Here is a 26,043-nt window from a genome sequence, read left to right on the forward strand (position 1 = left end):
TTATTTTATTTTTTGATAATTTTTTCTTTTATTATTAGTTCCTTTATAAAAGACTAATAATAAATAATTTTTTTTATCACAATGTAAATAAAAAATTTATTAATTTATTAGACACTAAAAATAGTGTCAAAAACAAAAATAATTTTTTTTATTTTATATATATATATATATATATATAATTTATTTTACTAAAATACGTTTTGGTCTTTTATTTTTTTAAAATTTAATATAATCAAATTTGAGCTAATATTTTTCTTTTAAAACAATATTTTTTTTCAAAAAATATGAAATTTATCTCATTAGATTTTGTTTAATTCAATGATACAAAAGTAGGAGACAAACATCACAATTAGGTAAATTTCATATTAGATTACCTTATGTCATTGTCTATATAGGTTTTTCTAGGTCCTTGAGCCTAATTACTTGATATAAGCGTCATTAACGGTGGCAAGGATGGTAGGATCTCTATCTTTTCTTATCTTTGAGGCGAGAAGATAAACTTTCTTCTTTTTCTTATTTATGATGGTTGAGTATGAATAGTACACATGTCTTTCAAGCTTTGAAATAGGATAGAAGAGCTTAAGTAACTCGATTGTCTTTTGAATAAGTGTCCTATTATATACTTGTTCGGGTATTACAAGCGGATTTGTAGCGTATGAAAAGTACTCATGTCCCCAAACTCTAAGCTTGAGGTAATGAAAGAGCTTATAAGATGTTTTCATATACAGTTGATCTTCATTATGCCCTAGTAACTATTCATACTAGTCGAGTTATAGGTACTTTGAGCTTGTGGTTGATCTAAGGATGCTCAAGGCACTTAGCCGAGCTCAAGATGCTTTGGGAACACGACAAAGCTAAAGATACTCAAGGCATGAAGTTGAGATGAAGATGCTCTAGGCATGAGGTCGGAATAAAACAAGGTTGAGCTTAACACTTTATTGGATTTATATTTTTAGTTTCCAATTTAAATTTTGACTAGTCAAAGTCTCTAAAATTTTTCTACATCACCATTTTTAGTCCTTGCATTAAATTAATTGATAACTCAACAACAATGTTAATAACCTAATAACTTGTCACATCATCAATTTAATAAGACAATCATGTCAAATTTAAACATGTTTTTTAATTCCTCATCCATTTAGTTCAATTGATGACGCTAAACTAAATGAGAGATTAAAAATATAAATTATCAAAAAAAATTATACATAATTATCTTGTTAACTATTAAAATTTAAATTAGGGATAAAAACATAAATCCAAAAAAAAGTTGAGAAATTTTGATGAATTAAAATTTATATTAGAGCTAAAAGTATAAATCTGAAAAGTTTAAGAATCAAAGATACTAAGCCCTTTCGTCAATGTTAATGTACAGAGGATCCAAAATTCCCTCAACGTGTCAGGCATTCTCTTTAACACCCAATAATGTACTAAAATATTAGTGAATGTTAGTCTAAAATTTTTTCCCACCGTGTTTACAATTTGAACTTCTATATTCTAAGAACCTATTCCTTTAATAAGTGGATGAAAGTCATGAAACTATATTGGTGAGCCTAATCTAATCTAATGAAAAAGTGTGTGGTTAGCAAGGATCGCTTTTAATAACGTGTTTATCTTACAACGAAAGGTATTAAATGGGTAAAATAAAAAGACAATTAAAACTAGATGTGACACATAAACTTATTTTTCGATGGAGCAAAAACATGCTAATAGAATGGATTAAGTGTCAGGTAATTCAGTATCATATTAATATATTACAAATAGAAGATGGGTTAAATGAAAACCATTAATTATTTAATAGACTAAATAATGCATACACCATCATCTAATAATAAACTATCATGCATGTCATAGTTCATCAATTATATCAGCTTTGATGTTAGCCAACTTAGTCAGTTCATAGATCACCATTGAGCAGCTTGCAGGGTACTCAGATATGTAAAGAACTCTCCAGCAGCAGGTCTTTAAGTTCTTCTCAGCAAAAACTGATAACAAATTGAAAGAATTTTCAAATTCCCATTTTGGAGCCTGCCAAGACACTTGTAGAACAATCACTGGTTTTTGTTTTCTGTTAGGAACATCACCAGTTTCTTGGAAAAGCAAAAAATAGACTACAGTATCTAAATCCTCATCTGAAGCTAAATATATTATTGAAGCTACATGTGAAGCCCAAATATTGGCTCATCTACTTGCTGCATGGTTTTCAATTAAGCAATATTGTTCCAGCTGTCATTTATTGTGATAAATTATCAAGCAGCAATACACATTGTCAATGACTCAATAATAAAATATTTCACGAAAAACGAAGCACATAGTGATAAATTAAGCCAGCTAGATTGCCACATTGTACGTGACAAAAGCTAGAAATGTTGAATCTGCACAGTCCAACTTGAGGGGGTGTCAGCTTTTATAATTACTAGTAATTATCAGCTAGTTGATAGAGTTGGTTACTTTTGGTTAGCAGTTAATCAATAAACTCCCTCTAACTCATGGTAGACCTCTTCATTTTCTTCTTGTTGTTGTAGTTTTCTCCAATAAAATTGTCCAATTATTTGTTTATCGTTGGAATGGATCTGAAGAATTTAAGTTTCTTAGATATACCTCATATTATATTGGATCATAAAATTATAACTCTGGCCATTATTTACCCTTTATTTGTTTTTACATTTCTGTGTTTAGAGGAAAATTATAAAGAAACGAGTAACATAGTTAATGGTATATGAATAAACTAATTAATTCAGACACTATCACGGACTAATAGTACATGATAGTCACATAAATAGATACCAAAAAACAATGAACGAAAATCATAAGCCAAGAACATGTAGATATATTTCATTAAATAGTAATGCTCATCTACAATCTGCTTGACAATATATGTAAACATAGATTTGCTGATTTGCAATATAAATTGTTACACCAACCTAATAGTCACAATAACAGAATACCACAGTTGGCACATGTTGGATTTTGTAATGATCCTCTCCACCTTTTTCAAGTTTAGTTCTGAATACTGCAAACATTGATCTGATCTCCAAATCCTGAAGAGTGGCCACAAACCTGAGCCCATCTGGAACCCTCTCAAGCTTAGTGCAATTTGCAATCTCAAGCTTCCTAAGACTAGGCATGGCTCCCTTACCCAACTTCCACTCTTCAAGGTTTGGCAAGTCATAGATAACAAGAGACTTGAGCTGAGGGAAACCATTGCTGGAACAAAATAGCTTCTTTCCCATGAATGAATCAAGTTGTAGTTCAAGGAACCTTAAATTGGGAAGCTTCTCTAGTGTTGGCATTGGATCTACAAGAAGTCCTGAACCCTTAAACTTTAGCTTCACAAGCTTGGAAGAAAGTTGGTGTGGTTCAGGAAAAATCTTTATAGGCCCTTCTATGTGCAGCTTGTAAAGATTAGGACATCCTAATGCAACATGGACAATTGATATATCCTCAGAACTAACAAAAAACAACGACTCTAGGTGGCTAAATGTCACATTAGGGTACTTAAAGATATCTCCAAATTTAGGATCATCTATCACCAACTTTCTCAAATTGGTCAATTTCATGAGATCACTTACATCACACTTCTCAGCAGGGAAGTTAACCAAGGTCTGCAAGTTTTTTAGGTTGTCAAGTTGCCATCTTTCAATGCTATCACCACATGATTCTGGTAGATGCAAATGTCTCATTCTGTGCATGTTGCCTATGACATTTGGTATAAGTACAGTTGAGTTCCCCGTTAGAAGATCCAGAGTCATCAAGCACTTCAAATTGCCTATTGATGGGGGCAACTCATCAATTTTTGTATTTCTTAGACTGAGAAGCCTCAAGTGGATCAATAAACCAATTTCTTTTGGCAACTTCCCTCCCTGACACTGTATACCTTCCAAATTCAACACTCTAAGTAACCTACATTTGTTAAAAAAAGACTTCATCAACCCCCATTCACTTAGCCTAACTGCCTTTTCATGGTAGCAAAGGAGAGACCTTAAATGGTGGTGTCTTTTCAAGTGTGAAGGGAAGAACCTATCAACATCTTGATCCAGATACAAGGCGATCCTGCGAACTTTTTCCATTGATCTTGTTCTTGATGCCCCTCTAGTTTCATCTACATTCCAGGAATTGATCTCCACAAGAAAGTTTTCCTGATATGCCTTATCAATACACAGTTCCCTCATTAGGTTGTGCATTTGGCAAGTCCTAATTCTTCCTGTTGAACTCTTTTCAACTACCTGAATCATGCACCTCTCCACTAGCTCAGTCAAGTAACGTTGCGCCACATCCTCAAGAGCTTCCTCACCTTCTCCTTCATTGTGATCCAATGATATAATTCCCTCTGCCACCCATATTCTTATTAGTTTCTTTGTTGGTATCTCTAAATTTTCTGGGAAATGGGCTAAGTGTAGGAAGCATGGCTTCAACTGGTATGGTAATTCGTAATAACTCAAAGCCAACACCTCTCCTAAGCGTTGTTCTTGGCCTTCTGCTCTCCTCAAATATGAATTGATGTTCTTATACACAGTGTCCCAATCATAGAATTTAGTCTTTGATGCTAATAGTCCTCCAAGCACAATGATGGCCAATGGTAAACCTCCACATCTTCCAACCATTTCCCTTCCCAAGTTCTGCTTCTGTATGTAGTCTGTCCAAAACAAACAGAAAATTGTAACTTGAAATTGAATAATTCCAACTTGGAGGAATTGTTAAACCTCTTTCATGATTTTAAGAGGAATCGTTTCATTTCCATGTGTGAATCCTACATCATGTTCTTTGGTACATAACCATTCAAAGGTCACAAATAACTTCAATTGGCAAGTACCAATGTACCATAGTCATGCATGTTTGTTTATAAGTTATAACCACGTAAAGTATATGACATGGTTGAACTTTCATTGAGAAAAAAGAGCATATAAACTTCGTTGAACTTATAGCAAGACGAAGAAACTTCTCAGAAGAGAAGAAAACAGTCTATCCATTTAGGGAAAATGAAGAACACAAAAGGCAAGGCACACACAAATAGAAAACAATTGAAATTCGGATGTTTATTTGAGGGAAGGTTAACCATATTCTAAAATTCAGTTATGACTCGTGATCAAATTTTGTTTCATGAATTTCAACTTATGATTTCCCCCTTTCTGCAGCATGGAGAGAAAATTTCTAGAGGTCATAAATAGGGTTGGATAACTATTTCTTCCTTGTTAAAAAACTGAAATTATGAACAAGAATAAGAATCTTTTAACTCTTTTCTTGTATCTTTTGTTTGCTCACTTTTATGAACTAACACTATAGGATAGAATTAAATTGGGGCCCTTCCCTCCCCCTCTGCACCCTTCATAAATTTCTAAAAGAATGTAAAGTTCTAAGCTTTAGAAGATTTAGATTAGCACGTTAATCAATGTGGTAAACAACTGCAATTTTGAATAATATTGAGAGTGCATTTTAGGAAAAGGATAACATAATCTACATACCTGGATCATCAATTTTTGGAAATGCCTTCTTTTGGAACAACTCCCAGCTGTCATGTTCATTCAAACATTTTGGTTTGTGAAGATAACAACTAGGATCCATCTTCAATGGAACATCGATGTTTCGAGTAGTCAACACTATTTTGCTACCAACTACTGGTGGTGATATTCCATTAGGGAAAGCAGGACTCAGTTTCCTCCATGTGTCTACACTCCAAATATCATCAAGGACTACTAAGCAACTCTTCTCCTCTTGAACTTGGTAAAGCGTCCTTGCAAGCTCCTCATCTCTCATATTGACAATTTCTTGTCTTTGCTCTTGAGAAGGAGAGATAAGCTGAAACAAAATTCCTTCCCACACATCCCTTGCTTGGCAATGCTGTGATACGTAGGCCCAAGCCAAGCTCTCAAAATTGCTCTTCACATCAAGACTATGGTACACCTTCTTTGCCAATGTTGTTTTCCCCAAACCCCCCATTCCACAAATGGCTACTACTCTATAGCCTTTGTTGGGGTCAACCAAACATAACTCCAAAATCCTAACATCATCTTGAACACCAATTAGGTCCTCTTCAATAACATGTGAGTAGGAGCTCAAAGATCTTTGCTTCCCATGCATAGAATTTGAGGCTTCTCCTTCCTCAGGCCTTATGCCATAAGTTTCCAAACTCCTTGTGAGGCTAGAAATCCTAGCTATGACATTATCAACATGAGATCCCACCTTGTGGGTTTCTATGAATTTGTTGATGTTTAAAGCATACCTTTTGATGAGGCTCAAAACACCAGTCAAATTTCTTCTTGAAGCTCCTCTGAGGGCATATGACTCAATGACATCATCAGAATCATAAGCAGCTTCTCTGATTTCTGAAATACAATTCCTTAGCCTTTCATTACCATCTTGCTTTCTATCTGCATCTTGCAAGTAAGACCTCATCATCCTCAATTCAGTTTGCAGCTGCAACACTTTGTCTTCCACCCCATATAGGAACACTGCTTCTTGAATGAGCAAATCACCAAGACTTTGCACTATGAAGTTCACTATAGCCTGAGCCATCTTACAAGGTTGTCCTTCTTTCTCCCAAGCAATAGCTTTTCCTGATTAATCACAACCCTTTTGCTAATTCTCAAGCTTATAACACTGCTAGTGCTATTTATTGAACAAAGGGAAGAGAATAACCAAAGCAACAACAGGGGGTTGACTTTGGCAGTGACTTGTCGCTATTGAAGACCTAACATTTGTCTAGAAATTATGCAATATTGTGGTTATGCCAATTGGGATCCAACACATGCAATCAATTCTGCCTTCCCAATTCTATCCATGTGCACTTTAAAGTTTTAAGTTGTGGAATTTAAAAAGATAAGTTAGTTTGGTTTTTCAAAAAGGTGTAGAAAAGTAAACAAGTTGATTGCACCTTCCACGAAATGAGTTGGAACACAATCAACAAAAATCTGAATGAGTTAAGAAAACTGTATTATATTGTATTGGGGTCCTAAGTCATAAAACAAAATAACAGTAGTTTTTGGACGGCTATAGAAAAGTAAGACCGACAATTTGCATAATATTATTAGTGAAGTGTAGCAAGAAATTTGTCATTTGTCAACAAAACTGACCTAACAAATACTACTAAAGAAAAGCAAAAGAGTGATATGGGTAGGGGGAATCGTTGAAAATGTGGAGCCGTGATCCACTTTGATGTATAATTTAGACAAATTATGCTAATAAGTTTAATCTCTATGTATTCAATATATAAAATTACTGTTTGAATTATATATGGACTAAAACTAAAATAAAAGTTTAAAATTGATTGATTCAAATTAATTAATTATTTAATAATGAAATATTTTATTTATCACTCTCTAAATAATTCCATTAAATCTTAAATTAAATTATTTTAAAATAAAATTTTGTTATATAATATATATCATCATATTTTTTATAACAACAATAGATTGATCTACTATATATATAGAGAGAGAGATTTTTTTCTATGAAATAATATCACGTAACAATTTCATATTTATTCCCTCCAAAAAAATATTTAATGAAATCATTTTATTTTTAATTCAAACAAATATAATTATGATAATTAATATCAGTCATGTAAATTAGAACATTCAGATTTTTTATTTATTCCATTTTTTAAATTCAGATTTTGTGAATATTCCACTGTGCTGAATATTTACTAGGACAATTTCTATTTTTAGGAAAAGTTCTTAATTCTATTAATATTTACTAATCAATCAATCAATCAACTCGGACGAATTAATTTTTATAATAATGGTAACTTTCTATTTATTATCAAAATTTTATACTTATATATTGTAAATATTCATTATAATTATAGTAACTTTTTATTGTCATAATTGTTTTTACGTTTATAATTTATTTACAAGTATACTTTACATTATTTAATATTTGATTAGTATTTAATGTAATGTAATAATTTTTTTAGTATTTAATTTTATTAATAGTTAACATGATAGAAACATACATTAGTACACAATAGAATAATGCAGAATTGATAAAATTGATAATCAATAATTGTGTGCTACTAAATGGTTATATTGCTTTAAATAATACTATTACCTTAAATACTTTAAATAAGTATTCATTCTATAGATACTTATGTTTACATTGTTGTTTTCCTCATATTTGATATTTCTTTTTACATTGTTGTTTTGTTTCATATTCGCAGTTTCTTTTTGAAATAGTTATTTGATAACTTTTTGTGTTATGTAGTTTCAAATTTTAATGGAAGGGTAAATACAAACAAGAAAAACTAATCTAACAATTGAAATAATACAAAATATTCAAAGGAATTTTTACAAATATATATATATATATATATAATAAAGTTCTACTATATTATTAAAAAGAGGTTGGATTATTTTATTTCTATTACATATTTTTTTTTTACAAAAGATATATTTTTTGTTTTTTTCTTGATTATTTTATCTTTTCATCGTTTTCTGTTTAATTTGTATTTATTAATAAGTTTATGTCTTTCATTTTTTTTAGACATATTTTTTCAATATATGGAATTTCTAGACTCAATATACAACAAAAGGTCAAATCAAATGCATGGTAACAAGATGATCATTGTGCGTGTAAAATTGATGAAATAAAATCTCATTTTGCCTTCGAACAAAAAGTCAAAAACTTCTATTATATGAAATTGTTTTTTTTTTCTTTTAATTTAAGGAGATATTTGCTAATCTTTATAACAAAGATGAAAAAGAAATAAAATATAAAAATTGGTGTAGGAATTTAAACTCGCACACTTAACATTTATGCATAACTAATGGATTCAATTAGCTCAAGAAAGACACTACCAATCTATTTTATAACGTTCAATATCTTAAACTTTTTATTATTATTCAATATCTTAAACTTTGAGTCTACAATAAAAAAATTCATAAAATTTATAATGATGCTAATTATTTAAAAATGGAAACCTCTGATGAGTTATTGCTACTGGCTTCATCCGGTTTCTTGAAGGTTGTGGTCACAAGTTCATCTACAGATCTTCTAAAAGTGGCCTGAGAAGTACTAAGAGGCTTAGTATTCTCCATGGTCCATTTTCAGGGTCATTCCTCCTTTGTGGTGGTGGAGGTGGCTTGCAAGGCCTTGGGTCTGGCTTCCATCTATCTTCATCATCATCATCTGTATCTTCGTCTGTGTCTCCATCATGGTCATCACAGGAAGAGTCTGAATCACACATTTCGGGAGCAGCATCCCAGATAAAGTGTCCATTTACTTTATTTGAATATATCACACTTCTATTTGCCTTGACGACAAATATCGGCATTCTGTTGTCTTCTTTAACTTTAGGTTTTATCATTAAAGAATGAAAAACCTCTGAAGAGTTGTTGCTACTAGCTTCATCTGGTTTCTTGAAGGTCGTGGTCACAAGCCCATCTACAGATCTTCTGAAAATGGCCTGAGAAGTACTAAGAGGCTTAATATTCTCTCTAAGCTTCTCGTAACCGGTCACCCATTGAAGAGGGATCAGCTCCTGCAGTTCTTTTCTAGAGATGTTTCTGGGGATCTGGACAATAGATGAAGTTTCTTCCTGGTTATTAGCTAGGATAAAAAGAGCACTATCATGGCTAGTAGGCATAGATATATTGACAACATGATTTTGTAATCTATATATGATCTGATGATGTAAGGTAGCAGAATGAGCTTCGAATACTTGTTTTTGCTCCAGTGATATGGATTTGGACTTTCATTCTTTATGGGAGAGTAGGACCTCTCAAACTGACGTTGTAATTTGGGAAAATGGTGAGAACTACACTTCCGGCATGGAGAGTAGTTAATATAGTTCCGATCACAGCATTTTCATAGTGGATGTAATTGGAGTCTAGAAGGGAGACTCTGGCAGTCACAGGAAGTCCTCTTCTGCCATGTAAGGATAACACCAACCTTTGCTCCATAGTGAAGATGGGTGTTCTGATACACAAGATCCTCCAAAGAGGCGAGTGTAGAGCATACTAGCTTGTGAGAGTTTCAAATGATAATCATTATATAACTCAAAGTTTCAGAGAAAAAGGAATTTAGAAGAGAGTCATTTAGTAAGAAAAGAGTATTATTCGATTTTGTCTGCCTCAACATACAGACTCATCCTCTTTATATAGGAGAGGAATGAACACTAGCGTACAAAGTCTTATCCGGGGAAGGATAAGATTATTACAACAACAGATAACATAGAATCTATTTTATTACAAATAAGATAAGACTGAGTAGACTTAAGATAAGGAAACTTCTAAACGACTGACACGTGGCACACAATAACGAGGATAGGATTACGTTTATCCTTATCCTGAAAATTACTCTCTTTACAGCACACTCATATACAAGATTTCTTCGGCAGTCACTAGTCTGATCTGGTGGATAATGACAAGTTATAAGGTTGTGCCTCTGATCTGGTGAGACTTTCGTACACTGGGTGGTGATAACGATATTTCTTTTTGTGTAACAATTCTTCCATCAATTGAGCATTGTAGTCTTCCCAGTCTTGTTCTAATGCGGAATGGTCATCAACCAAATCTTCCACCTTTTGAAACTCAAGTTCTAGAACATAAATCTCTGTTTGGATTTGACCATCATCAGTATTCTGAAGTATTATCCTATCAGTAGGATAACTATCCCTTGGCCTTTGAGATGAACTTGGTAGATTTGGATCCACGGGTCTGTATGAGTAATTGTTGACTTCACAGAGATGTCTCGCCAGCTGGTTGCGATAACTTTCTTCCAAGGGATATGCTTCAAAAGTTTCCCAAATTTGAGCTTCATTTCTAGACCAGAGTTGTCCTTGCTCCATAAATTAAGGACGGTGAATAATCACAATGGAAACTAGTTTTACTATGTGATCTTCTGAGATTCCTCTTTGTCTCTCAATGTCTAGAATTTGTTTCAGCTTCATACGCCACCATGCTAAAGGAGAAAACCACTCTAACATTGTCCATAAAAGATATTCATCTTTATATGGATCTGTCAACATGTTGTATGTCATCAAAGGTTTTATGGCGATGGGGATTGAATATTGTATTGTATTACACCAAATGGCCCATATGGTTGGTTCACACAAATCTCACCCAATCTCACAGGATAGTAATGAGACTGACTTAGCATGCAGAAAATATTTTTGCTGCAGGGTATCTCTCAGGGTCAAATATTTGTGCTGGAGTGTATTTGAATCTCATGGTTTCATGCAAAAATGGAAGTAACGAGACTTAGCATATTCGAGGAGGGATCTGTGCAGGAGTATGAGTAATCAATCCTGGAAGGGAAACCTTAATAGTTTTGGCTGTTTCAGATAATGGTTTTGCCATGAATATCAATGGGAAGGAGTGAGTGGAAGTTATCACCTTAACGGTCTTGTTGTTTGATCTGGATAAGAAATCAGGAATCAAATTATTCTTTATTCTTCCTTTTTATGTGTTTCACAGAAAAATCATACCTGGAGAACGAATCCTTGAGCCTTAAAATTTTGAGGATCTGGTGGCATCTTGTTTTTAAATTCCAAATTTTTTGGAAATGATGAATTGTCCATGTGAACTTGAAACTGGTGTCCTCTCAAATGAAAATCAAATTTCTTGATTTCATTTTTTACCGCCAAGGCCTCTTTGAATGTAGTATAATAATGTTTCTCAGCTTTCATGAATTGTCCACTGGCATAGCCATAGTAATAATTATTCTCTCCTTCTTGTTCTATCATGATAGCTCCCCAATAATGATCATTTGCATCAGTTTGTAATATCCTCTGGCCTGTTCGAGGAATCTTCAAGGCTGGGGGATTTTGGGAAATCTTCTTGAGTTCTTTGACTGCTATCGTCTCTTCTTCTGACCATGGAGAAGAGTTTTACTTTAAAAGTTTGGATAATGAATTGGTATATTGGGCTGCTCTGGGGATAAAATCTCTTATATAATTTACAATTCCCAAGAATTGTTGGATCTGTTTGACTATGAGATTTTCATCAGGAAAATTTAACAGCCAGCTCTCTTCAGTTATGTGAGGCTGAGGCTAGTAAGTACCCTGGAAAAAATGCATCCCTAAGAAATCAATATGGGATTGAGCAAGCTGAATCTTTTTTCTGAGAGCATGATCCCATGCTAGTTGGCTATCTCAAAGAATTGATTCAACAATTTTTTATGAGAGGCAATATCTTTTGAGAAAAGGAGGATGTCATCTATGTAGACAAGAGTGTTCTCTAGAATAGGTTCAAAGATTTTGGTCATGGCTTTCTGGAAGAGAGAGGGTGCTACTTTTAGACCAAAAGGTAGGACTGTCCATTAATACTGAGCATTTGGAATACAAAAGGCTGTTTTATACCGATCTTTTGGTTTTAGGCCAAGTTGCCAAAAACCTGATTTTAAATCAAACTTTGAAAATAAAATAAGTTTGATTCTCTGATCAAGGTTGGGAGAGATGAAGCCTTTGGGATTGGAAACTTATCATCTTTAAGAAAATTATTAAGAGGCTTATAGTCAATGACTAACCTTTTCTTTCCCCTTAATTTTTCAACTCTTTTTTCTACATAAAAAGCTTGGCATGCCTAGTTTGACTAGGTTGGCTCAATCAATCCTTGCCTCAGCAAATCTTGGCATTCTTGTCTGGCTGCTTGTAGATCTGAAGGTGTCATCCATGGATGGGTTACTTTTGTTGGATTGATATCTTCATTTAGTCTGAATGGTAGATCAACAAAGTATTCTTTGTTTTTCCATAAAGGATATGGATGGTTGAAATCTTGTCTGCGCATAGGGAGGAAATTTTTTGTTTAAACTCTCCAACTTCTGGCGGGGCTTCTACTAAAGAGAAGAGCCTTGTAATTCCTGAAAAAGGCTTCAATTCTCTTTTGAATTTGATCCCGGTAGTATGTATTTGGAGTTTATTGGCAGCCGTATAGACATCCATTCCTATAAGGAGGTCTCTATTAGGCAATTTGCTTCCAATGACTTTGGTCCAGATGATACAATCAGGGGAAAACTTGATGTCTATCGGAGCATGTGTTACTAAGTCAGTTCTACAAACTTTCCCATCAGCCGCTACAAAATAGGCTACTTCACTTTTCCAATATTCTTGTGGAAGAATATCTGGATCCATCATCCTCTTTCGAGCTCCCATGTCTATAAAGGCAATAACTTTGATAGGTTTTTCAAATTTTTTTGGCAACACTTGAACTTCAACACATGGTTGAGGAATCGTTGGCCTGATAGACGGTTCTTCTTGTATAGAGAAGATGGGGATGGGAGGAGCTGAAGATTCTTCTGATGAAGAATCTGTCTTATTTAAGGCAAATCCAGTCTCATCATTTAGTTCACTTTGTTCAGAGTACAGAGATTCTATATCATCATATTCACCGATTTGAAGATGAGAGATTAGTCTGATGACTTTTTGTGACTTCTTAGGAAAATTTTTTGCAAAATGTCCTGTCTGGTTGCAAATGAAACATCTTTGTCCCCTGGATTTTCCTTTCCTCTGGCTTCTCTTGAAAAACTTCAATGGCCTTCTTTTCCCCTTGGTGTCAACTTGTAAGGCTTTCTTTTTCTTTGGTGAGCAATGACAAGTCTTCTCCCTCCATTTGATCTCCAAGTAGGGCTTTTTGCATGCTCTTATATACTTGGCTTCATGATATCCGAGAAATACTGGTGTTGTCTGCATAATTTGTCAACAACCTCCAGAGTGAACTGATGGATTTGTCCCATAGACAAGGTAGACAAATCCATTTGGGCGGCCGCTATCATCTTGTTCAATTATGGTTGTATTTGTAATGAAGCTACATATGTATTCTTCAGGCTAGGATCATTGAGACCATTGAGAAGATAAAATCTCTGATTCATTCTTTGGAAGTGTATGTCCAAATCTTTTATTTTTAAAGAACAGCACCTTTTATTTTTAAAGAACAACACCTCATTTCAAAGAATTCTTGTCTGGTCTTTCTTTCAATGATCTTTCTTTCAATGATCTTTCATGAATTTTGTATGAGCCATGCTCCCATCTCAATGAGTTTTTTCCTCTATTCTCTTGGGGGAGTATCATCAAGGGTAAAACCAAGGTCCTCTATTCGGCTTGGAAGATGAACCCTTTGAGATCACTGGTTCTTCTTCTACAGGATAATCATAGAATGGTTCTTCTTTGGAGCGAGCCATCAAAAAATATTTGAGATGTCCATGTATTCAACCTCTTCTTCCTCATCAAAATAAGATTTCTTTGCTTCTATCAAAGATTCTTCAGATTGTTGCTTAGATTCATCAGATTCTGTTCTAGTTTCATCAAATTCTAGCCTTTGTTGAATCGATAACTGGAGTAGGGATCTTGAGAATCTTGAAAGTCATGAGGGTCATTTTTTAGAGTTTCTCCTAATCTAGTGGGAGATTTGACTCTTGGGAAGAGATATTTAATTTTTTGGATTCTCTCTTTGGAGGTTCTGATGTTTTCTTATAAGCTGAGGCTGTGGGCAAAGACCAAGACGGGCTAGCTTTGGGAAAAAAGTAGTCTGGAGAGTTTGGGAATGGAGAATAGAAAGTAGGAGAATGAGGGGTTAAAAAGGAATAAGGATCTAAGACAACCTTTTATTTTTCTATCATCTTTGATTCTATGCATCGATCCAAATCCTGGACTTGAGCTTTAAGCCTCCTTATTTCTCTTTTTTTGGCATGAGCAGCTGCTCCGAAAGTGGTCTTTCTCCATTCTTCTTCAAGGCGAGAAATTTCCTTGGAAAGTTGATGGTATTGTTTCTTCATCCATCCTTTCAGACAGATACTATAATCTTTTATCATTTGTGTTCACTTGGGTATATATCTTGTCAATCTTCTCATCTATCTTTTTCAAGAGATGATTATGGGCTCTGGCATTATCTGTCTGCCATTCAGCTTGGTTAAGGCTCTTAGCTTTCCTTCTGGCCCTACTTCCATAGGAATTATGTAAGGCTTGGTTGAAACTTTTGTCACTGGGTCTATTTCTCTATCAAGAGATGGAAACTCTTGATTATAGGATGTGGAAGAAAACATCATGCAAGGTATATGTGCTTCAGGAATCTTCAAAGATGGATGATTCCAACCTAAAACTTCTGCCATCCTTTTCTCCTTCCAAAAAGGGTCTTCTGGATATTTTTTTCTTTATTCCAGTCCACAGGCCATTTTCAGGGTCACTCATCCTTTGTGGTAGTGGAGGTGGTTTGCAAGGCCTAGGGTCTCGCTTCCATCTATCTTCATCATCTCATCATCATCTGTATCACTCAGTTGGATTGCCTCCTTGATAGAGGAATTGTTGGAGGAATTGTTACACAAAAAAATATCCTTATGAAAAAGAAATTGATGGAGGAATTGTTACACAAAAAGAAATATCTTTATCACCACCCAGTGTACGGAAGTCTCACCAGATCAAAGGTACAACAACATTATAACTTGTCATTATCCACCAGATCAGACTAGTGACTGCTAAAGAAATCTTGTATATGGGTGTGCTGTAAAGAGAGTAATATTCAGGATAAGGATAACCGTAATCCTATCCTCGTCATTGTGTGACACGTGTCAGTCGTTTAGAAATTGTCTTATCTTATGTCTACTTAGTTTTATCTTATCTGTAATAAAGTAGATTCTATGTTATATGTTGTTGTAATAATCTTATCCTTCTCCAAATAAGACTTTGTATGCTAGTGTCCATTCCTCTCCTATATAAAGACGGAATCGAATAATACTCTTTTCTTACTAAATGACTCTCTTCTAAATTCCTTTTTCTCTGAGTTATATAATGATTATCATTTGAAACTCTCATCAACTAGTATGCTCTACACTCGCCTCTTTGAAGGATCTTGTGTATCAGAACGTCGAATATTGATATCAATTGGTGGGTTATCCTTATGGTCTGTAGATATCTTGCATCAAAGTTAGCTTGAAATGCTTAATGCCTTGGGTATGGCTGAACAACATAATGGATATACGAAGATAATAAGTATTTATAAACTATTAAGGAGGCCATCCAACTGAGTGAGGACAACTCTGGTCTAGAAATGAAGCTCAAATTTAAGGAACTTTTGAAGCATATTTGAATCATAGAATGGTTCTTATGTGGAGCGAGCCATCAAAGTATTTGAGATGTCTATGTATCCAACCTCTTCTTCCTCATCAAAATAAGATTTTTCTACTTCTGTCGAAGACTCTTCAGATTGTTACATGAAATATTTAATAAAAATTAATAAATCGCGTCCTAGACACACATTACGACATTAGTCGAATCTATAAATATAATAAAATAGTTATTATAATCGTACGCTTTATAATATTTAAATTACTTAAATTAGATATAATGATTTTTATATTTTTGTGAAAAATAAATATATTTTAGTTTTACAAAATTATGTATATACATAATTAAAATGATATAATATACTTGTGAATATTAAATTGTTTAAATATATATTAATATTTATAACGATTTAATATATTTTTAAATATTTACAAACATATATACTAATATGTTCTTATATAAAATATAAAGAATTGAAAATTTTATTGAAATTTTTTAATACGTAAGAATCAAAGAAGGTATGTTGCTAGGACATTTATAACACCTTACACACTACATAGTGCTCAACTAATTGAATTAATTTTTTTTTATAAAATTTATTTAAAATGATAATAATATAAAAATTTATAGATTATAAAATCGATTCATACCCTCCAAGACACGGTATATTGCACTAGTAAATTATTAAAATCAATTTCACGTGCAATATTTTATATTATATTATGATATTTCATCCAATATTTAACGTAAATGTGTAATATATATATATATATATATAACATGAAATAAAACTTTTAATTTCAAATAATTAAAATAACGAATAATAATTATAAACTATTTAGAAACAACAAAAAGAAATTTAATTTAAAATATTAATAGCTAATTTTTAATTTAACTTTAGGGTAAATATCCACTTTTTTCTTTAAATAAAATTGTTGAAAAAATACAAATGAGAGAATATAATAATGATTATGTTAATAATTCATGCAATCTTAAATTTTAATTAAAAATTTAAAAATACTTTCAAGAAAATAAGTATGTATTAAGTTCAAGGTTCAGGAATTAAAATAATACTAAATTATTAAATTTATAGATCAAATTGAAAAATCAATTTCTTTACGCATGACAACTACAACCACATAGTAATACATGATAATAGTGAATTGTTACATCATGATTAAAAAAGGCATGATCATTTGACTTAATAGAGGGGACTCAACCTAAGATGAATTTATAATATTTTTTATACTTTTGAAAATAAAGTTATATTTTTTTATCTAGTTAATTGTTAGGCACAACGAAAGTAGTGTGTATTTATCCTATTTTTTAATTTTTTTTTAAAAAAGTGTAATAAACAATTCACAGCATCATCACTGTACAAGAATCCTTCCTTGGCTTGTTCGCTTGTTTTGAGCTAGATAGATATAGATTAGGCAGAACGCAAACGAATGACCTTTCTAACTAATCTACAGTCCATCCTGTAATAATCTCCGTTTCAACACCAAACACCAAGCGAAACCTGAATTAAGCCTCTTCTTCTTCATCGAATCGAAACAACCTCGTCCGTGCTAAGGAAACTCAACGACAGAGACTGCAACAATGTACGTAGATCACGCGTTCTCGATTTCGGACGAGGATATCATGATGGGAACCTCGTACACCGTCAACAACAAACCCCCCATCAAGGAGATTGCCCTCGCCGTTTCCCTCCTCGTTTGCGGCGTCCTCGGCATCGTCATCGGTTCTCTCATGGCCTACAACCACGTCGGCGGCGACACTGCTCACGGTAACAACAAAAAAAAGCGATTTTTTTTTCTATTCTGAAGAAAAAAAATGTTAATTTTCAGATTTGAGAGCACTGATTGCAACTGGGTAGCTGGGGAATTAGAAATTGCTGCTGAAGTTTAAAACTTTTTGGTAGTATGTGGTATTTTGAAAAGGGAAAAGTTTTTGGGCTTTTTCTTTTTGATTTCTTTTACCCATTTTGTTGATTTTGGTTTTTCTTTGAATGGTTGATAGGGATCTTCTTTGCAGTACTGGGATTTATCTTGTTCATACCGGGTTTCTACTACACGCGGATTGCGTATTATGCTTACAAGGGATACAAAGGGTTCTCTTTCTCAAACATACCACCCGTGTAGCTGTACTAGCTAGCCATGTCTCATAATTTAGGTTCACATAGCTTCCTCATGTACAGATATTCCATGGTTGTACTCTATGTTCTTTCTTTCTTTCTTTCTTGTGTTGTATTGTGTGTGTTTTGTCTGACAAATGATGAGTGTTTAGATTGTAGTTTGTAATTGCTATATATGATATACTGCCACTTTCTATGCTTGATTTTTTTTTCTCCAGTGTCAATTATCCTTCTCTGATCCATTTTTTTGTTGCCCTCCATTGATGAATGGGGATAGATTGATTTCTGTATGATTATAAGGCGGTAATGAATAATAGAAGCAATACTTAAAGAATTTTTTTCAGTGTTTTTCTTTTACCACATCAACTGGTCTGGAAGTGAGTTGTAGAATTATTTTTTTTTGTAATGGGGTCTTAAGGCATCTTCTGCCTTTTGATACAAGGGTAGAAAGTCTGATGATGAGTATGGCAACCTGTAATGCATTTGTTTCTTTATCATTTAACAATCTTCGATTTATGCATCACTGATAACTGAGTGATTTTGTTCCTATTCAAACAAGGTTGTTTTGGCAAATAGTTGGGACCATGGGAGAAGATTCGATTTAATTACTTGTGTGGGAGTTATGCTTGCAAATAGCAGTGATTGATTTTAGGGGCTCACATGGAGCTCAATTTGCTAAATCAGTCAAACTTCATTGTTGTTTTCATATTTTTTTGTGAAGATTGGTAAACAAGATCTTTGGCAGCTATACAAAAATCAGAATTTTGTTGGGGGGGTGGCAGGGTGTATTTTTTGGCTTAGATGTGAGAGATGGAAAGAGTCACAATTTTTCCTTTTCTGAGTTCTCCATCTTCGACCATTGTTTTATGATTTAGAAGGTCATTGTTGTCCTTGTGATGTTTGGACTTTCAACTAGTTAATTGAGGTTTTAAAACCATTTATGACATCAATCTCCCCATCGTGTCAGTTATTTGTGCAAGGGGAAGACTGCTTTCAAAAAACTATCAAACGGATTGTTAAATGTCTGTTTGGTTAGAAATTGGTAGAACTGATTTTGAACCATTAAATGTGATCAAGGTGTGTGCTTAAATTAATTTGAACCATTAGATGCTTTGATTTTGTGTGCTGGACAAGTGACTTGGAAACCTTGGTAGACAATTAGAAGAAATAACTAATGATGTTTGTAGAAGGCAATCGAATGTGGTATTGTGGCATTGAACTATTGATTCCTGAAACACCTCCTGTGCTATGTTATTTCTTTGGGAACTGTCAAGAGCAATGGAAGTGGTAAGCTCGACATATACTTGAACAATATTCTCTTCTGAATAAAGCTACTTTCACTTAACCTTTCCCCACATTTTTTCTCATACTCATATTTTCCACTATATGATTAGTTCTGGTCGCATACCTATATAAGTAGGGTGTAGTGTCTGGTTGGATAAACTTTTTCATAAATACTTGTAGAAGAAAAAAAGAAGAGAAAAATGAAATAAACTTCTTTGTAAGCTAAAGTTAGCTTATTTTAAGCTAATTTTAACTTATGGAGAAATTTATTTATTTCATTTTCTAAGTTTCTTTACCTATAAACGTCCATGGATAAGTTTAAACATTTCCTTAAGTGTTGAGTGATGTAAGAGAAGTTGATGTGTCACAAGGTATGCTAGCATACCACTTTGCGTTTTTGTCCGATGTGTGGTTGTGTTAGGTTCAGTCATAGAGTGTTTGCTGTTTGTTTAATACTGCAAATTCTTGCAGCCATTCAGCTTTTTACAACATAAATATAATAGTGTCAATTGTTATCAAAAGCATGAATCTCTGTGATCAGAGACAAGGGGGAGGACCCTTTAGAATTGAAAGAAAAATAAAATAAATAAAGGGGCACGAGATTGTAAACTCCTTTTTCTGTTTAAAGATTTTTAATTCTTATAATTTGTATTGATTTAGATTTTGGATTTAATATGTGTGTGTATATGCATTAGTATATGTAGTTTTCCTTGTTCGGGCTTTGGTCCTAGCATTGAATGAGTCTTTTTCTTTCATTATAACAGCATTAGCCCTTATACTTTTTATTCATCAAAAGTAAATAGTTTGTTTTTTTTTTTATGAAGAATTGGTTCATATAATTTAACTTACAATGATCGGTACCATTATAAATAATAGTTTTTTTTTTTATTGTGTGCCCTATAGCACCATTATAAATATTTTAAAAATTAAATATTAAATTATTTTATATTTTATTATTGATGTTTTCCTAATTTTTTGTTTTTATTTTTTTATTATATGCCAGTGAATATGTTAGGCAAATCATTAAATATATTTTAAAATTAACTGTCAATCTAAAAATATCTAACGTTGAAAGAAAGGAACTCGGTATATAATAAGAAACTTAGATTTGGATAGCTTAATGGTACCTATGGATAAAATAAATGTATATTTAAAAATTATGTATTTTTAGTGTGTATATATATATATAAATTAATTTTAGTTTTTTATATTTTAATAAATGTTCATTATGTGAACACACTTGAATATTCATAAAAAATTGATAGAAGGTTACTTTCCGCTCTATTATATCCCATTGTCATCCCAAAGTATTAGAGTTAAACTAGAGCTAACTCGTGGCCTATGATTGATATGGGAACATTTGGTTGAAATTGTATACAATTTATTTTTATCAAAAGAAAAAATATGTAATATCATTAAAAGATGTATATAGTTAATATTTGAAAAAAAAAACAAGTTTAAATTTATAAAATACGCAATTAAGAATAATGTGTCAATTCTTTAAAGGAGAGTCCATTTAGGGGTGAAGTTGATATGTTACTATAGACTTTTAGTATAAAGTTTTTTATACTATCATTTGATCACAATTCATGGTATATATATGATTTTAATATAGTTAAAATAAGAGTCAGACTTTTTAAACATGTGGTATCTTATAATTGGTCGACATGTAAAAAAATATCTTTATGCTATCATTGTATACAGATTGAAAAAAAAAACATAAAAGTTGTTTTCAAGCAATAAAGTTACATATTTACAAAACATACTAAAAACTATGGAAGTGATTATTAGGATTTAGATGGCTAGACATAAACCGTAAAATGAGCATATTTTTATATTTTAATTTGATTTTAAACTTTCATCTTATTTCACTTTTATTTCTTTTTTTTTCATTTTACCTAATTGATCCTAAGACTAGTTAACAATTGACATTGAAAAAAAAATTGAGTTCAACAACAGTAGCTTACATTAATTGGCTAATTATTTTCTTCTGAAAATCAAGTCAGACTGACATTAAAAAGTTTTTAACTTTTTTATCAACGAAACTTGATCTTGGATGTAAAACTTGCAAAATATAATCATATTTCCATTTAAAAAATAACTTAAACAAATAAAAAAAACTAATATTTTAAAATTTTCAATATTATTCTAATTAAAAAATAATTTTTTTAATCATCAATTTTCAAAATTATTTTTTCCAACATTATTTTTTAAAATCGGTCCTACTAAAATGGAACCCATCCCAACCCGACAGAGAAACCCGTTTACAAGTTGCGTGTTTGTTTTGTTTTGGATCGTACGGTTCACAATCTCTGTTAATGCTCGTCATCAACGGTGAGATTTCCTCGTATTCTCACAACAAAAACAAGACTAGATAGTCAAATTTGTCTCCTAAGTGTAATGTAATAACAAATTTATACGGAAAATTTAATTTTTAAATATGTAATAAATTAATTATATTATTAAATTTGTGAGATTATTTTCATATTTATAACTCAAATTGAAAATAAATTATATTTTTAAAAATTAATTTAATATTTAATTATAAAATTTAAGATTAATTTATTATAATTTTTATTCATTTAAAGAATAAATTTAAATTTTTTATTTTTGAGGGAGCTGAGAGGCACACTTTGGGGCACAGGCTATTTTACCCCAAAAACAAACATTGAAAAGTCCAAAGTCTTGTCTTCTCTAGCTCCAATTCAACCATGGCTTCGAGACTCACGGTAACAGCCTTGGTGCTGATAGCTTTGGCAACAGTTTCTCTCCAAACCTCAGCTTCATCAGTGGGTAAATTCATCGACGAAACCATCACTTCCCACAAGATCGTCATTTTTTCCAAGACCTATTGCCCGTACGTTTATACACACCCTTCGTTCCTTTTTTGATGCGTTGATTTGATTCCGTTTTTATATTTATGGATTATGGGAATGCAAGTTGATCGGAGTTTTAAATTCGAAGTCTTTTCTTTCTGGGTAGTGGTGGTGTTGGATCTGGTTTTGTGGGTATTGTCTTTCAGTGTAATGGGCTTAATAAAAATGCTTTTTTTTTCTTCTTCTTTTATTTGAAATTTTTCATTGAGGAAGGAAAGGATTTCGAGATCTGAACTGATGTGACCTTGTTCACGTTTGTGAATTGCGCATTATATGTGAATTGTGATTGACAATGTTGTTTTTACGCACTTCGTGTGTGCAAATGTTTGTGGTATCTTGGAAGCTTCATTTTGTTCCTTGTTTGGATGTATGTTGTTTGGGATCGCATCTTATTGTATTCCAATTTGCTTGTGTTTTCAATAGGACTGTACTGTATTGACATGAGATTTAGATAAACATTAAACTTCTCAATAAACACTTATAGGGGAGAAAAAAATAAGAAGATAAAATGAAAACACTACTATATAAGGATTAAGGTTCATTTTATGATCCAAATACGTTAACTAGGTAGTCATCGGGTAATGGACTGTACTGTATTGATCTGATGATTATTCTGTGATCACTAATCAGTGCTTTTTGAAACACCAAAGAAACACTAAAAAGCTAGGGATCACAAACACTTAACGTAGAAACCAAAACATGATATGTGCATGTGACCAGAGAATGAGAAACTCAAATGAAATTTAATACAAGTAACATGAGAAAGATCTATATTGATAACGAGTATTTGTATATTCTTATATATTCACCTTCTTTACATGATAGAGTCTTGCAATACTAAGAGGCTCTTAATTTTATTTACTATATTTTAAGCTGACTTTCTTAATGTTTTAATTTTTTGTTAATAAAACTAGTGTTCTGGAAGTGTTCATGCAAATAGAGGTGTTAGGTCAAATATCTAATCCAAAATTTTTTTTTATATATAACTCTTTTTGCCTGCATTCCTCTTATGCTCTTAGCTGAGCTCTGTTACAGTGTGTATATTCATAAACTTTGTGCATTACCATAGAGTGTTTCTTAACTTTGCAGAAAACTTTGTTACTCCTCAGAAAAAGAAAAAAAATGTCCATTAAATGAAGTTTGGGGCATTCATTAACCGCTTTTTCTTTTTGTTTTCCTTCGAGGTGTTTAGGTACTGTAGAAGGGCAAAAGCTGTTTTCAAAGAGTTGAACCAAGTTCCACATGTTGTTGAGCTCGACGAGAGAGGTAAACCAAAAATTTCAGCTTGCTTTTTGTCTTTCTAGTATATATTAATGATTTTACTATAGTTGGGTCTAGTTTTGATGAAAAGAATCAAATGAAAGATTCATAATTACCTTTAGTGAAAAGCAGGGCTGGGTTAGCATCCCAGTTCATGGACTGAAAGCTTTGTGGGGTTAAACATTAAAGCAGTATGAATTGGGACAAAGATAGTTTTCTTCCTTTAGGAACTGCATAATGTAGAGAGGGAGAGAAAACTGAAGAAAGTGTTTACATTGAAACTGTTTTTTGATAGAATGTTAATGCTGTGTGATTATGTTAAGGGTTCATTAGCTCATTTGCTATTGCTGAGATAGAGAGACTTCTTTCTCGCAGAGGATGGTTCAAAGATTCAGGATATCATGATTAATATTGTTGGGAGGCGTACTGTGCCACAAGTTTTCATTAATGGAAAACACCTTGGAGGCTCAGATGGTAAGATAAATAGCCTTTTCCTTTTTCACTCGAAATTTGATTCTCTTTCTCTGTTAGGTGTCTGTCATTCTCCTAGAAATTTCCTCAAACATTTGTTGTTTATTGTCCGATTTCCAGACACCGTTGAAGCTTACGAGAGTGGACATCTGCATAAACTTCTAGGAATTGAGACAAAGGATCATGATGATCACGATGATCTCTGAATCAGGTTGTTAATTAAGGGGAAACTATGTCGCAAAGCTGCAACGGTATTCTGTGACAGTATGAAATCTTTACATATCAAGACACGGTGACATTACATTTTGGCACAGCTAAAGTTTTCATTTACATGTAATGCGATGGATAGTTTTTCAATTATCACAGGAATGCACCCCTTACCCCATTTCCACCTTGTTTTGTACTGAACATGCTCAGATAGGTACCCCATCACATCAATTAGCTTGTATTTTAATTCTATCCCTATTTTACATTGTTTGGAATGGAGTGGTTATTCATTCTATTATGTTTGGTGCATAGAGTCATCTTTTGAGATTGGAACGTCTGGTTATAAGGCCAACCATTAAAAACACTCAGGCCTCTTTAAGAGCAAATAGATGACCTCTTAGAGTGAGTTTGTTTAAACTTATTTTGAGAAAAAAAAAACACTTTTTTAACAAAAAAAACACTTATTATCATAACCTAGCATAGTAAGCACTTATAATGACCATTAGACTGAAAAGTCCTCACAAGCCAACCTCCAAATATATTTCACTTGTGCTTTGCCTTTCTTCCAGGAATAGTTTATAATCATGTGACATGGTAAATTGAATGAAGTACATGGATGTATATTGGAACTTTTGAAACAAAAAAAATTGTAAGCCTCTTAACTGGTTTTCAGTCGGTAAGTCACTATCATGCAGGTCTCTCCACAATTCCTTCCTGCTGATTCCTGTTAACTATACTACCAATAATCCAATATCATAATTGTCAATCTTTTTGTCGTTGAAACTCATCAGAAAGTTGTATATTGTTCTAAATTCTGCACGTGAAAATCGATCATACATGGGCTATAAGTATATAATCTATGGAACAACATCTATGGACAACCCTTCATTCATACAATAGGGTTCCTTTTCCCACTTGAGTATAAGACATCCAACCTGCATTTATATATAAATCGGATTCTAGATGGAAATTTTTCCTCATCATGGTTATGTGGATTAAGGATGGCTTGGAAAATTTCTGTTTTGGAATATGTATGCCATATCACATCCTTTGTCTGATGGTGTGTATGAGATATAGGATGCTATTTTGAGGAAAAAATTGCAATCTGGAGTTTTCAACTTTACACGTGCACTTCAACCTTTTAACCCAATAAAAGTACTGTTCTGGTATAGGTCATCCTTAAGGTTTGGAGACAGGAGAACTAGTCAGAAGCATTAAGTGTGTATGTATAGCCTAATTTTCCTCGAATGAAATGCTGAATTATATTCACCCTGCGTGCACCTGATACTCTAAACAGTTAAGTAAAAGCTCAAATAAAGTGTTTTTTAGTCTTTTAAATTTTTATTTTTGCTTAAGTCCTTTAAAATTTTAATTTTTTCTTATTTTAGTCTCTACTATCAAGTAACAATGTTATGACTAATAATGACATTGCCCGTCTATTAACTTGTCACTTCATTGAGTCTGTTCAAGCAGCTGCATGTAATATTTTTGTAGTAAAATATGTTTTTAAATTTTTCATCAAGTAGTTTGAGTTCATAAATTGTTTTAAAAAAATGAATTTAAAATTATTAATTAATCACAAATTATCGAATATCATCAATTGATTAATTTTACAATAATTATCATAAAATTATATTTATTCTAATTTTAATTAATTAACAGTATACAACTTTTATTCTGACAAAATACAAATATATATATGACAAAGACAATACATATAAATTAATCTCCACGTGAAAAGTAAAAAACAAAGAGAACTTTTGGAAGTTTTAAATTGTCATAAAATAAACAATTGAACATTTCGTTGAAATTTTGTAGTGGTA

General features: G+C 32.6%; 3 protein-coding genes across 3 annotated transcripts; 2 read left to right on the forward strand and 1 right to left on the reverse strand.

Annotated features, from left to right (window-relative positions):
* Nucleotides 1-1,716: 1,716 nt before the first annotated feature.
* On the reverse strand, nucleotides 1,717-6,763 carry LOC114388242 (putative disease resistance protein At1g50180). Its single transcript, XM_028348636.1, has 3 exons — nucleotides 5,460-6,763; nucleotides 2,987-4,633; nucleotides 1,717-2,087 (listed from the first exon to the last, which is right to left on the reverse strand). Exons 1-3 carry the CDS (start codon nucleotides 6,508-6,510, stop codon nucleotides 1,846-1,848), a joined length of 2,940 nt encoding a protein of 979 aa, XP_028204437.1. The 5' UTR covers nucleotides 6,511-6,763; the 3' UTR covers nucleotides 1,717-1,845.
* Nucleotides 6,764-17,386: 10,623 nt separating this feature from the next.
* LOC114386828 (transmembrane protein 230-like) lies at nucleotides 17,387-18,346 on the forward strand. The gene is made up of 2 exons (XM_028346883.1): nucleotides 17,387-17,774; nucleotides 18,008-18,346. Exons 1-2 carry the CDS (start codon nucleotides 17,588-17,590, stop codon nucleotides 18,127-18,129), a joined length of 309 nt encoding a protein of 102 aa, XP_028202684.1. The 5' UTR covers nucleotides 17,387-17,587; the 3' UTR covers nucleotides 18,130-18,346.
* A 3,696-nt stretch (nucleotides 18,347-22,042) lies between these two features.
* On the forward strand, nucleotides 22,043-24,518 carry LOC114386596 (glutaredoxin-C4-like). Its single transcript, XM_028346621.1, has 4 exons — nucleotides 22,043-22,263; nucleotides 23,475-23,548; nucleotides 23,918-24,016; nucleotides 24,134-24,518. The coding sequence occupies exons 1-4, from the start codon at nucleotides 22,118-22,120 to the stop codon at nucleotides 24,217-24,219; spliced, it is 405 nt and encodes a 134-aa protein (XP_028202422.1). The 5' UTR covers nucleotides 22,043-22,117; the 3' UTR covers nucleotides 24,220-24,518.
* The last annotated feature ends 1,525 nt before the right edge of the window (nucleotides 24,519-26,043 follow it).

Source organism: Glycine soja, chromosome 15 (genome assembly GCF_004193775.1).
Source record: "Glycine soja cultivar W05 chromosome 15, ASM419377v2, whole genome shotgun sequence".
NCBI lineage: Eukaryota > Viridiplantae > Streptophyta > Magnoliopsida > Fabales > Fabaceae > Glycine > Glycine soja.

What these genes read in the sequence shown, in the direction of transcription:
- LOC114388242 (XM_028348636.1), bottom strand. Translation starts at nt 6,510, where the DNA reads ATGGCTCAGGCTATAGTGAACTTCATAGTGCAAAGTCTTGGTGATTTG. An exon ending in TCCAAAAATTGATGATCCAG is followed by an intron (nt 4,634 to 5,459) that starts GTATGTAGATTA and finishes TGTTTTGGACAG; the next exon opens with ACTACATACAGAAGCAGAAC. An exon ending in CAGAACTAAACTTGAAAAAG is followed by an intron (nt 2,088 to 2,986) that starts GTGGAGAGGATC and finishes TGCTTTTCCAAG; the next exon opens with AAACTGGTGATGTTCCTAAC.
- LOC114386828 (XM_028346883.1), top strand. Translation starts at nt 17,588, where the DNA reads ATGTACGTAGATCACGCGTTCTCGATTTCGGACGAGGATATCATGATG. An exon ending in CGGCGGCGACACTGCTCACG is followed by an intron (nt 17,775 to 18,007) that starts GTAACAACAAAA and finishes AATGGTTGATAG; the next exon opens with GGATCTTCTTTGCAGTACTG.
- LOC114386596 (XM_028346621.1), top strand. Translation starts at nt 22,118, where the DNA reads ATGGCTTCGAGACTCACGGTAACAGCCTTGGTGCTGATAGCTTTGGCA. An exon ending in TTTTCCAAGACCTATTGCCC is followed by an intron (nt 22,264 to 23,474) that starts GTACGTTTATAC and finishes CGAGGTGTTTAG; the next exon opens with GTACTGTAGAAGGGCAAAAG. An exon ending in TGTTGAGCTCGACGAGAGAG is followed by an intron (nt 23,549 to 23,917) that starts GTAAACCAAAAA and finishes TCTTTCTCGCAG; the next exon opens with AGGATGGTTCAAAGATTCAG.